Source organism: Triticum dicoccoides, chromosome 5A (genome assembly GCF_002162155.2).
Source record: "Triticum dicoccoides isolate Atlit2015 ecotype Zavitan chromosome 5A, WEW_v2.0, whole genome shotgun sequence".
In the NCBI taxonomy this organism is placed as follows: Eukaryota; Viridiplantae; Streptophyta; class Magnoliopsida; order Poales; family Poaceae; genus Triticum; species Triticum dicoccoides.
Window position 1 is genome coordinate 492311139 of NC_041388.1, and position 13606 is coordinate 492324744.

The 13606-nt window shown below is 45.4% G+C and overlaps 1 protein-coding gene and 1 long non-coding RNA gene across 3 annotated transcripts in view; both read left to right on the forward strand.

Moving 5' to 3' along the window:
- The window catches only part of LOC119302385, a 5356-nt gene extending 3102 nt beyond the window's left edge, over window positions 1-2254 (forward strand). Inside the window, exon 2 of the long non-coding RNA XR_005147538.1 lies at window positions 1850-2254. This is a non-coding gene — a long non-coding RNA (uncharacterized LOC119302385). The remainder of the gene's footprint in view (window positions 1-1849) is intronic.
- Window positions 2255-2524: 270 nt separating this feature from the next.
- On the forward strand, window positions 2525-7090 carry LOC119302386 (transcription factor E2FA-like). 2 transcript variants are annotated; one of them, XM_037579418.1, is made up of 14 exons: window positions 2525-2805; window positions 3896-4085; window positions 4162-4218; window positions 4318-4403; window positions 4478-4566; window positions 4641-4695; window positions 4823-4875; window positions 4942-4992; window positions 5109-5157; window positions 5248-5313; window positions 5400-5476; window positions 5571-5784; window positions 6658-6724; window positions 6829-7090. In XM_037579418.1, the coding sequence occupies exons 1-14, from the start codon at window positions 2644-2646 to the stop codon at window positions 6945-6947; spliced, it is 1335 nt and encodes a 444-aa protein (XP_037435315.1). In that variant the 5' UTR covers window positions 2525-2643; the 3' UTR covers window positions 6948-7090. The 2 variants fall into 2 exon arrangements, with proteins under 2 accessions (XP_037435315.1, XP_037435316.1); XM_037579419.1 differs by having other exon boundaries at window positions 2732-2815.
- The last annotated feature ends 6516 nt before the right edge of the window (window positions 7091-13606 follow it).

Below are 13606 nucleotides of genomic sequence, written 5' to 3' on the forward strand. Positions count from 1 at the left end.
AATTGTTCTGCTAGTTTGTCGAATCTTGCTACTAGCCACTGCGTTCAACCTTTGCTTACTTTAGAGTACAAAAACTCGCGCACACCAACCATTGTTGGAGATTTTGAGGATTTTACTATGAGGGATTTTTTTATCGGCCAGATCTCGGTAATTGGTTATCCCTGAGTGGAGGATTTGAGGTTTTCTGTGTGTAGCTATTGATCCTAATTAACAAAACTTGCCTACGGGTTGTTGCTTAGTTGCCTGATATGATTCAGAATTTGCCTAATTGGGTGTTAGTTTTGTTACTTAGGATGTGTGATATGGTTCCTTGACTTGCTAGTTGTTTTAAGTTAGTGCACTGGAAGCTTTCATACAAGCGCCAGATTGTATGAAACTCAATCCTAGTGGGTTTTTAGTCTCCAAAAGTTGCCCAACACTCTCTAGGTAGTTGTCTCAAATAACACATGAGTCTTGCTCATCTTTTATTTCCTTCACATTTCATCTAAGCTGCAGGCTAATTTTACACTTGAATTCTGAATATGAACAAATTGTCACTGTATGCTTCATCTTTTACTACTTTTGTTAATGGTTGTTACTCAGGTTGCTTGAATTTTTTTTCAAAACTTGCCCAACACATTGTAGGTAGTTTCCTCAAAATAATCAGATAATGAACAATCCTAGAGTTTTGTCTAATGTTTCTGTTACTTAGTTGCCTGATATGGTTCAGTTTTTTTTGCTTGTGTACTCGCTAAACTCATCAATACCTAGATCAATGAATTATAAATTGATACTACTACTAACTATGTTGCCTACAATCAAAATAACTAATAGATCAAGTCTACATTTTTTGATCCTAAATAACTAATAGATTAATTCCACAGTATTTTGGTTATAGACTTGACTACAATCAAAATCAGAGTTGCCTATAAACAAGCAGGGGACTTGCCTGCTTTTTACCCATTAGAGACCAGAATGCAAGTCAAGCTGTTTTGACATAGGTAGCTCCCCCTAAATGGGTCTTTGGGCTGATATTTTTTTTGGCAGCCCACAAACTGTCTCATCAGATCCTCAAATAGTTGCTTTGCAACTATACACACATTTGCATGTACACAAGTAAAAAGATAGTTGTCTGCTTTTCCCCGTCACAGAATATGCACAATCCCACGAGTTCGATCCAAAAATTGCCTGAGAAACATCACAGTTGCCTACAAGCTACATACGTAATTGCCTGATTTTATCACCCATTAGGAAATAGTTTTTCCTCTGCCCTGTGTTCATCATCACAATTGTTTGCCTGCAATCAAACACACAGTTTGCCTACAAATTACACCGTTTTTGCCTCAATCTATTATGTATCTTGCCGACAAAAACTGATCTTCAAGGACTTTTATTCTGATTTAGTTTTTGGATGCACTTTTTTTAGAGTTTAGTTTTTATTTTACCACAAACCATCAGTTGCCAAAAAAAGCTTTATGTACCTGCCTACATCTCAACACAAGTTGCCCCAAAAAAATCAGAATACCCACAACAACCAAAACAGCTGCTCATGCAACCTACATATCTGCAAACCAAAAACACGAGCCAGCTCAAAAACCCAAAGGGAAAATCAGCAAAAAAACCCTGTTCTCCACTGGCTTCATTTTTCTTCTAATTTCCCCCCAAATCCATGAGTTGCATGTGTCTCAACTCAAACTTGCCTAAAATAACACCCCGAGTTGCTAGTTGAAGTGCCTATACACAGGATGAAGGTTGCTGTTTATTGTAGCGAAACATAAGGCTTGCATGCATGCTTCCTCCTGCTTGTTTCTTTTGTTAATGGATTTTGTGTAAGTTGCCTCCTCTAATGACTTGTGTTTTCTCTGTCCAGAAAAAAAGGTGGAGCTGGAGAGGCCGTTGGGGAGGAGGAAACTTACATTCTAATGCAGGAGGCGCCGGGAGGGAGGTGCTGAGCGGTTATGATCGGGGGTAGGATCCTGCGCCATGTGCGATGGTGGTTAGGACCCTTTCTTTCCTTTTTTGTATGACAGCTGGCAAAGGGTGCGGGACACCACTGCCATATTTAGGTGTGTGCTCTGGAACGCTACCCAGCCAACGTGTGCTGGCTAGTCGCGTCCAAATAAAAGCGCGCGCATCTCTCCACGGAACCCGGGCCCCACACAGTTGGGCCTTTTCCTTGCTTTAATTTTTTTCAACAGAGACGTTTTCCCTGCTGCCACGTTTCACTTTTATCTCCCATGATACATTAGAATCACCAGGCCACATGACGTGTCAAGAATGTGTTCGTTTTCCTGTTGTACCAGTACACCGCTAGTCAGTCTTGTTCGATGCTCACACTTCTCCCAGTGAAGAAGCCAAAGGCTTATTTCATTCGAGTGATCATAAATCGAACACTCGTAAGAAGATGTAAAAAAGAATGACCGCTTACATTTCCCGTCCCAGTCCTCAAAAACAGTACCCCCATCATCTGTCCGAGGCCATAACTTTCATCCTCCACTACCGAAACCACGATTTTCCCTCCCTTCCTCCCCCCTCCACCCCTTCCTTTCCCTCGTTTTCTCCCCCTCTGCCGCCAAAAATCCTCAGATCCAAACCCTAAGCGCCCCGCCCCGCGCCCGGCCCGATCCATCCGTCGCGCCGCGCCGCGCCGCGCCTCGGATCACCATGGCGGCCGCCGCCGGCGGGACCAGCAGCGAGGGCGCGGCGCGCGTGCTGCTGCAGCGTTACCAGCCGTTCGGGTCGCCGCCTGGCGAGTACCACCATTTCGGCCCGGCCGACGGCGGCGGCACCGCCGAGATGACGGAGGCCGTCGTCCTCAGGACGCCAGTGAGTTGGGGTGGGCTTGTCAAGGAGCTTTCTCGATAGATTCACTGTTTCGGTTCTTCAGTTGGACGCTTCTTAGGACGCAACCGGTCCCGCTCGCCACGAGGGGAGCTCATCTGAGCCGCCGCAGTAGATCGAGCGTAGCAATGCTGGAGCATGTCACTGTAGATTTGGGAACGGCCAAGCTGGGGTGGAGGGGAATGGTTGTCTTTGGATGTGTTGGAGGCGAAATTGCTGAATTTTTGCTACCCGGTGGGTTGTGGCGCAGTCCAACAAAGCATTTATTTACGATGCGTTCCGCTATTTCTAGAAGAGTGTCTAAGATGGAATCTGAACGAACTAAATACTATGTGGAAATCGGTACGATTTTATGGGAAGGCCCATGTTTCTTAACTTGATTTCTACCTAGTCACACTTTCATATGCGCCATCCTCCTACAAAGCATATAATGTTCCCCGCTGCTCTCAATTGGCGACTTACTCCATTCTGCTCCTTGCAACTTATAGTGGCTCAAGCTATTAGATTGTGTGACATGTTGTGCTGGCTTGAAAACCCCAAAGCTAAGACATTCTCCACAACTCTCATAATTGAAGTGCAGACTATGTTATGAGTTTCATCTTTTAGCTAAATTCCCCACACTGTGTGAAAACAGGCAGAACATTTTAATTTACTGAAAGAGCTACAGAGATAATATACACTTAACAAAAACACTTTCTTCTTACTGAAAAAACCCGTTACTGTTTCATGACAGTTGTTATGACTTGTCTATTTATTCGGAGTCTTTTTTAATTTATTGATTAACAAGTGCAAATCCAGGCTATAAAACTATCAAATCATATTCCACTAACTTCCCTAGGATCCATTACTAACAGTTACACTTTATAAATATTTTGTTCCAGAACCCTATTCGCTTATGGCTCTCTTCCCCCTTGGCCGATTCTCTTGAACCTTACATGCTTTATCGACGCCGCATTCTTGTAGTAGCTGCAGAAAGCTTGGAGAACACCTGTTAACCAACATTCAGTTTTCATTAACGCTTTTGATGCAATGCGTGCTTTTCTCATAAATCTAATAACAATGTTTCATTTTGTAGTTAAAGCGGAAACACAACAGAGAAGACAATGAGGTAGCTGAATCAAATGATTGGATGATGAGCCCTGGATATGCTAATGCAGCAAACAGTCCAATTCCTACACCACCTTCGGGAAAAGGTTCTAAAATGTCCGCCAAGCCTAAAGCTGCAAAAGGCCAGAAATCTTGTCCTCAGACCCCTTTGTTTTCCGGTGAGTGATGTGGATTCAGTCAGCCATGAATCATATTCATCTTTGACCAAGTCGCTCATGTTAATACTATTTCTAGGTTCTCCGGGCAATCCAGCTACTCCTGTTGGTGGCTGCCGTTATGATAGCTCCCTAGGTTAGATGGAACATTCAATTTTGGACTATTGTTTTTCTGGACTGGTATTTTATCAGTAGCTTGTTAGCTGATCATCATTTGTTGATGTTGTCCATTTAGGGTTATTGACAAAAAAGTTCCTGAACTTGCTAAAGGGTGCACCTGGTGGCATGGTTGATTTGAATAATGCTGCAGAAACGCTAGAGGTTGGTAGTTTGCTTCTCTTGTTTCAAGAGATCCTTTCTAGTGTTAGTCATGTAAATGTGCTGCCTTTGTGCAGGTACAAAAAAGACGTATATATGACATTACTAATGTCCTCGAAGGAATAGGGCTGATAGAAAAGAAGCTTAAGAACAACATTCGTTGGAAGTAAGTTATCCTGTGTCCATATCTATTACTTGTATTTTGTGGTCATCACTTACATTATGTATGCTCTTTTGCAGAGGAATCGATGACTCTCGACCAGGTGAAGTTAGCGATGATATGTCCATTTTACAGGTATCATGCTTTGTGCCGTTTTAGTTATGACAAATGTTGCTTCACATGCAACATGATTTGTGGACAAGGAGATTCTTTAGTTCCTCAGCTCTCAAAAATTATGATTCTTTATATCTGTCATCTGCAGGGAGATATTGAAGCCCTCACACTGCAAGAGCATAGCTTAGACGGACAAATAAGGTTGGCGACGAGTTACTTAAGTTCCTGATGTTATTATTCTTTCACTAACTTGATTGTTTCTTCCAGTGAAATGCGAGACAAGTTAAGAGAGCTCACTGAAGACGAAAATAACCAAAAGTAAGTGGCCCACCTTTCCTCCCTAAAAGAGTATTTATGTTTGTCGTATAGTTACTTAAGACTTTTAGGACTTTAATGCAAGTCTATAATCTATTCTTTCACCTCGTTTCCCACAGATGGCTGTATGTCACGGAAGATGATATCAAGTCTTTGCCATGCTTTCAGGTACTTTTTGATCTCTAGCAATACTTGTTAAATGACCGGTATCATCTCTATAAATCAAGTAAATTAAAAGTACTGTGCTTTAATTTGCAGAATCAGACACTAATCGCAATAAAAGCACCTCATGGTACAACGCTTGAAGTCCCAGATCCTGATGAGGTGAGTATTAACAATATGTTTGTCACCTTTAGGACTTAGATGAATACTACATTTTGTTAATGACGGCATCTTCGGTTCCCATGCAGGTGAATGATTATCCTCAAAGGAGATATAGGATTGTTCTAAGAAGCACTATGGGTCCGATAGATGTGTACCTAGTTAGGTATATGCCCATTCAACATCCCTAGCATCAAAACTTCAGAATCTAGAGCTCTAACTTGATGCGAATATTAATATCATTATCTATTTCTTTTAAGTCAATTTGAGGAGATGAGTGGCATGGAGACTCCTCCAAGGCCTGCACAAACAATAAGCATGGATTATCTAGAGAATCCTAGGACACCACTCGCTACAGGATCTAACAAAGATGTGGAGATGGAGAATGTTCAACAAGGGCTGATAATGCCCCCTGACGCTCCTACTACACAGGATATTGGAGGGATGATGAAGATTGTCCCTTCTGAACTTGATGTAAGTTCACTTCCATGCAATAAATTTTTGCAGCATATTTATCTAAAAGTAAATTTGGCCACAACCTATTCTAACTACAGTAATACGTGTTTGCACCAAATGCTCAACTTCACTACTTCCTCTTCACTATGTCATTCTTGTCCTATACAATTAGCTCTGGTATTTTCTGTTCTGCTTAGTGTTTTGTAAGTCCTGCTACTTATTCTTTCATTCTACCACCTGTTCTTTGATAATTGTAAGATTAACCCTGAAAAACTGATAAACTGCGAGATTCAATTGCACATGGAGAGAGGAGCATCTCGTGACCAATATTAGGAATACCCAAATTAGTTCTAAAGAAAGTAAAGAATGCACTTTTATCTGCTATGGATGCATCTTTTATATCACAGTTGAGCTCATTTGGAAATAGGATGGCAGTTTTGCCCATGGGTATGGGTACCCTAACTGAAAACAGTGGGCATGGGTGAAACTTTGCACCCATGGGTAATGGGTATCCATACCTGTAAAATATATGGGTAGAGCATGGGTATAAAATTGCACCCATGTGTAACCCAATGGATACCCCGGAGGTCACGCCAGTGCTAGACTACCCATCATCACTTGAATTATAGACTCATTTCCCGACCTTACTTTGAATGCAAATGCTATATACTGTACCCACTGGATACTCATTGGGTATAGGATACCCGATAGTTATAGGCATGGGTGCCAATTTGTGCCCCATGGGTATTGAAGTGAGTGGGTATAGAAGGTTTATGTGGGTATGGCTTTGGGCAGAAGGAGGTTGTACCCACCCATACCCTACTATTGCCATCGTTAGCTAAAATTTCCTGCATAAGCACTACATAAAACAAGAACCATTTTTTTGTGCAGACTGATGCGGATTACTGGCTCTTATCAGACACAGGGGTTAGCATTACTGACATGTGGAAGACAGCACGTATCCTTTTTCTAACAGTCTATATAACCTGTGATGTGCTTATGCTGTAGTATAGCATACCATGTTATGATGTGAAACCATTGGACTCCTTAACTCGAATACAGCAGATGTGGAGTGGGAAGGAATCGACATCAACGCGGAGGATTTCTTGGAAGTTGGCACACCTCGGCAGCAAGATCAGCCGCCCTCTGAAATGGTGGATCACCCCTCGTGCATTAGCTGAAGAAGACCTGAAGCATGGTGGCAAGTACCATTCATATACGTGGGAAGAATTCTTTGTTTCTTGCTCCGGGTTATCAATGGCCAATCAATTCAGAACAGAGACCCGAGAGCGAATGTTCCAGGGGGGTTGCTGTGATGTACATACAGATGGCAACCTAGTGCCATGTCAGTAGCTCTCTGGGTCAAGCTTCTATGCCAATAGCCAACGACCTGATCATTTTCAGATCTACTGACAACCTGGTCATTTTCAGGTTTGTAGCTTGTATGCTGCATGTTGTACCTCAACAACATTAGGACTGTAGTAGAAACATGTACAGGGCAGCAAGCTCCGTGACTTAATTATTTCAAGTAGCACTGAAAACATAGGCTAGAAGCTAATGCAGTTGTAACACAAACCGTCAGCATTCGATGACATCTGCCTATCGTGTTTGCCTAGTGTCAAATTGAAATGCAGAGATGTTTTTTTCCCCAATTCAGATAGAGCCTTATTAGCTAGCAATAACTGGACAATAAAGCCTGGAGATTTTCATCGAACCAAACACTTGCAGGTGTTTCTTTTGAAAATGGCTCTCATTCCCTTCTTCTGTGGGTGATGGGGAGGGGACCCTAGCCGCTGGTAGCCCTCCTGTCCCTCCTTGCTGCCGGCAGAGAGTGTGGGCATCTTGCCTCCTAAGGTTCCTTTGGCAATGGCTCCTGGGGTATTAGGCGGTGTGGCACGCAGCCACATGGTGGGGTGCACCGCGGCGGCTATGGCGGTAGATTGAGGCTCGATTGGATCTGGCGGATGGCGGCCCGGGTCGGTGGTTGGGGCAGTCCATGGCCTCGTGTGTCATGAAGTCGTTGGGCATATACAGATCTTCGATCTCGGTCTATTCTCCAAATAGCGAAGCCCGTGCCTGGCACGCCAACTGACGGAGCGGAAGGTTGTTAGTACTAGAACCGAGCCCGCACGCATAGTTTACCTAGGTTTAAGCCTTCGATGAGGACTAATACCCTACATCATGTTTTATGTTTGTATTCATGACGGATATACCTCGTGCGAGGGATTACATGCTACTGGGAGTCTAGGTCTACCTGAGAGCCCTGTAGCCGTTCTCTTATATGCACAATAGGGGCTAGGTTTTTACAAAGAGGGAGATCCAATCTTGTCCGCTGGCATCTTAAACTGGGGTCCAAGATGATCCTTAGGCATCTATCTGATTCCCCGGGCTTTCTTCTGTTGCCGGCTCCTTGTTGGGCCTTCTGGGCTCCCTTGTAGGCTTGCTGTCGGGCTCCTTGTGGAGAAGCCACCCTCGATGCATTGCACCATGACATATTGCCCTATGTGACTATGTCTGTTCTCCCTCTCTCTGTGAAAGAAACATGTCGACGTACCTGAGTGGGGATAACAAACCATCCGCGTGGCTGGGTCGTGCGAGGGTCGCGCGCGCGCATGCCACCAACTTATTGTCGCGACCCTGGTCGGATGGAACTATCGCGTTTGTAATTGCCTTTTATATTTACCAACGACGATAAGTTCCATTACTCATATATCTTAGCGGTCATTATGTAGTAATAGTTAGCAACACTGGTCAGTTCAGATCCGTTCTATTATTCAAGGTGTCTAAGCATGAATATGTGACAATTCTGGTAACCACCCCTTGATCACGACAACAATTTGCTGAATAGACAAGAGGGCAAACGTAATATCAGGGTCAGATTGGATAGGGTTGTTGCCAATGGGGATTTCATGCAGATTTTTGACGATTGCACAGTAGAGAACATCATCACCACCACTTCGGATCATTATGCCATTTTGGTGACAATAGCGAGAAGAGATGAAAAGGTCCGCAATGAACCAATCCAACAGTCCTTCAAGTTTGAAGCAGCATGGATGAGAGCCTCTGATTATGATCATATGATTGAGGAATATTGGAAGGTGCACAAAGGAGGCATTACTTCTATAGATAACACATGGTCTGCTCTTAATAAATTGTCATGCAGCTTGCAAGAGTGGAGCAGAGTCTCTTTTGGCTCAATTAAAAAGGAGATAAGGAAACTAGAGAAAAGGCTAACTAGTATCCGTAGAAATAATATTGTGTGCAACAACTCAGACGAAGAAAGAAATATAGAGAAGAGACTGAGTGAGTTGTTTGAAAGAGAAGAGATCATGGCTAGACAACGGTCTAAGGGTAGAATGGCTCAGGGAAGGAGACCGTAATACCTCTTTCTTCCATGCTCGAGCTTCAACAAGAAGAAGAAATAACAGAATCAAATTTCTTCGTAAAGTTGATGGATCTAGATGTGAAGACTCTGAGGGCATCAAAGGCATGGTATATGATTTCTATACCTCACTTTTCACCTCTGAACCGTCAGTTTCAATTGATGCAGTACTTGAAGCTATACCAAAGAAAGTTACTGAACAAATGAATGAAGCCCTATGTCGAGAGTACACAAATGATGAAATCAAGGCTGCTCTTTTCCAAATGGGACCTACTAAGGCCCTAGGGCCTGATGGTTTCCCGACACTCTTTTATCAAAAACATTGGGACCTACTGGAAGAAGACATATGTGCTGCTGTAAAAGGATTTCTTATGGGCCATGACATTCCAGAAGGTTTCTGCGACTCGGAAAAAGAAGAATCAGGGGAGTTGAAAGGTATTCGCAATGGGAAAACATGCCCTTCTATTTCACATCTCCTATTTGCTGATGACAGCGTGTTCTTCATCAGGGAGACGATAAAAGTGTTAATGCGCTTAAATCTGTATTACATATCTATTGTGATGGTTCTGGGCAGAGAATCAACATGCAAAAGTCGTCCATATTCTTTGGCCCTCACTGTGAGGAATTAGTGAAAGATAGAATAAAACAAAATGTTGGGATACAAGATGATAAACTGCAGGACACTTATCTTGGCATGCCGATGTGGGTGGGACGTTCCCCATCGAATAGCTTTAACTTTCTCACTGGTCGGCTTTGGAAACAACTAAATGGTTGGAGTGATCGGCCTCTATCCAGGGCTGGGAAAGAAGTCCTCTTAAAAGCAGTAGCTCAAGCGATTCTCACATATGTGATGAGCTGCTTTCAGATTCCCATGGGAGTGTGCAACAAATTGAAGAAGCCTATATGCAACTTCTGGTGGAGGCATGGGCTTTCGTGACATGGCAATCTTTAACCAAGCTATGCTCGGAAAACAAGGTTGGCGCCTACTAACGGAGCCTCAGTCGCTGTGTGCACGGGTGATGAAGGGACGCTACTTGCCAGACGGGGATTTCTGGCCGGCTCGGTGCCCAAGATCATCATCATATACCTGGCGTAGTATTATGCATGGTAAAAAACTCTTGCAGCAAGGTATCATGTGGAGAGTTGGGAACGGAAAGACCATTAAAATCCTTAGAGATACTTGGATACCGTAGGTGACTCCTGGCACTTTAAATACTTCTCATGCATTTTCTGACAACCAAACGGTTAATGCTCTAATGGAGGAGAATGGGAAACATTGGAACACAAATTCAGTAAGAGAATTCTTCTCTGAAGAAATATCAAAGAAGATCCTCAGCATTCCCATAAGCTCTGAAGGCTGCAATGGTTTTCCCTCTTGGCCGTACACAAAAAATGGGATATACTCTGTCAGGTCTGCTTACAATCTAGCCAGATCACAATTGTTCTGGAAAACTCAAAGTTTTGACGGCAAGGGAGCATCTTCAAAACAAAGAATTATGGAGATAGCCTGGAAGAAATTATGGGCGATCAACTGCCCAAACAAAATGAAGGTTGTATTATGGAGGATATCCCACAACTGTCTACCCACGGGAACTCAACTCCAGGTGCGGTCGATTCCAACAAGGTATGGCTGCTATTTTTGTAACCGCATGGAGAATGTTGAACATTGTTTTCTTCACTGCGAATATGTTAAAGAAATTTGGAAGGACCTAAAAAAGGAGTATGGTATCTGCCTGAATCTAAAAAACTTTTCTCATATCAGGCAATGGGTGTTGGATTGGATATCTGAAGCCTCGGAGATCCACTCCATGATATTTGCAGTAGCTTTATGGCACATTTGGGACAATAGGAATTCGTGCCGAAATGGTGAGGCCTTACCTCATCCCCTGCGTGTTTCCGGACAGATTAAAGCTTACATTGATTTTATCTTGTTGAACAATGTCAGATCTGAAGGCGTCAGTAGGCGTGAGGCCTTGAAGTCAGTCAAGAAATGGACTCCGCCACCAGAGGGACTAATGTTGATCAACGTAGACGCTGCGATCTTCTCCAGTACTTCAAATGTTGGGTATGGTGTTATCATGCGTAATCATCTAGGGGTTATGCAGGCTGCTTGTCGAGGCTCTGTTGATCATGTGCAATGTCCTGAAGTTGCTGAAGCAGTAGCCATTCTCCAGGCGCTCAAGCTTGCCGAAAGCATAGGAGTTCAGTCATTTCAAATTGCGTCTGATTGTCTCTCACTTGTTAATAAGCTGCAACAGCAGGGGCAGGATAGGACTTCGACAGGTGCCATTGTTCATGATATTAAACTGAGAGCCAAAAAGTTTGTATCATGTACCTTTAAGTATGTTAGTCGAGTATGTAATGAGGCAGCCCATGTTCTGGCCAGGTCGGCAGAACATGACCATGGATCCTCTTGGTTAGATGAGCCTCCTGAGATTATCAGGGCAATTATGTGTACTGAACAATTAAGGAATGAATGAGAGGCTGCTGCCCATTGTCTCAAAAAACAACAGTTTGCTCGGACTGCATGCACTTAGGCACAACCTTACGTATGGCTGGCCGCTCGCTGCACACCCAGGCGCGCGGCGCATTTACCTGGCCTTTGCCTTCTTGGTAATCGCCAGTCGCCACTGCGCGTCCTCGCCGACTCACGCACATGTGCGGCTTTCCTGGGTCGTCTATATTTCCCGTTTTGTTTAATTTAACCACATGTGCCGTTTAGATGGAAATGTAAGATGAATATGCATTGCTACATCCTCCTCAGCCCCGGCGGACGACCCAGTGCCCGAATTCTTTGAAGGAGCCAAGAAGCAGCTGACCCCGCCCAAGCGGCCTGACGCCATGGCTTCGGGGCTTGATGAGGTGATCGCGACCAAGTTGAACAAGCCGCTCAGCTTCACTAAGGAAGATGGCGCCAGCGGGCGTCTCTGGACATGGGGCCGGCGCTGTCCCTGGCACGCCACACCCCCACCACCATGACCTCACACGCGCTCCAGCTGGGGCGTGACCAGGCAGGTGACCGAGCTGCAGCTTGGAGGAGACGGAGGAAGAGGGGTGCCCCGACCACCAGCCCTCCCTTTCTTCACCAGCGTGCCTACTTCGGTGGTCAACAAGCCTCCAGCCAGAGACAAAGCTCCCCCAAGACCAGAGCGATCATTGTTCCTGTCAGGGCCAGCGCTCGTCAAGCAAGTAACCCGTCGACGGTGCCCACGCGCAAAGGGCCACTTTCCGCCTCGTGCGTGGCCTCGGGATCCTGGGACCGAAGGAGAAGATGACGGTCGCTGCGGCAGAGGCGCTCATCCGCCGTTTTGACGAGCCTCTGACGGACGATGACATCGCAGCGATCGCGCGGCTGACCCGCGTGGAGGCCCATGCCCTCAAGGCAGCTGCTGGCCTGCTAGGCCCTGATGGAGAGGCCTCCGGCCGCCCAGTTTCCCCATGTTAGTTCACTACTGTAGTCGACGACGACCAGCCATGGGCTGGGTGAAGTTAGCTTGTAGTATGTCAGCCTTAGGGCTCGCGAGTTGTAGCAGTAGTTGGGCACGGTTGCTAGCTGTTTGCCGGCGGGGTTTTGGGCCTATTGGTGGCCGCCGGTAACCCCCGGATGGAGGGATTGTGTACCTGTCTTTGTTTTCAGTAAATCATAGTCGTCGTCGTCCATGCCTGGCTCGTTCCATGGCCTGCCCCAAGAGGATAAACCAGGTTCCAAATGAGTAGCACAAACTGCTTGATCATGAGCTGGAATGTCCGGGGCCTAAACAACCTCGTCCGGCGCTCTGTAGTACATGACACTGCAAACACGCATCACCTCGCCATTCTTTGCATTTAGGAGACCAAACTAGAAGAGTGGACGGCCGCGATCGCTAGGGAAATAGGGGGGGGGGCAAAGACTTGACGACTGCATCGTCTTGCTAGCAAATGGCACAAGAGGAGGCGCTGCCATCTTCTGGGATTCGACCTCAGTCTGCATCCAGTCTCATGCGATTGGCGAGTTCTCCATCACGGCCAAAGTGTCAATCCTCTCCCCAGGGTCTGGTTTTGGCTGACAACGGTCTATGGTCCATGTGAGGGGGCGCGAAAAGATAGTTTCTTGGCAGAATTAGTGAGAATCGCCCCTCCTCAGGGCAAGCCCTGGCTCCCCAATGGAGATTTCAACATTATCTACGAGGCCCGCGACAAGAACAATAGCAACATAAATAGGAGGATCATGGGAAAATTTAGGGCGGCAATCGACGCCGGTGGTCTGCGAGAGATTAAATGCAAAAATAGACGTTTCACATGGAGTAGCGAACGCGAGGGCCCAACTCTTGCGAGCATAGATAAGTTCTTCTGCACGGTGGAATGGGAGGGCATGTTCCTAGATTTCATGCTGCACACGACATCCACCTCGTGCTCGGATCACTGCCCGCTGCTCCTCGCGGCAGCTGCAGCCCCTCGCCAGGTGCCGCATTTTTGTTT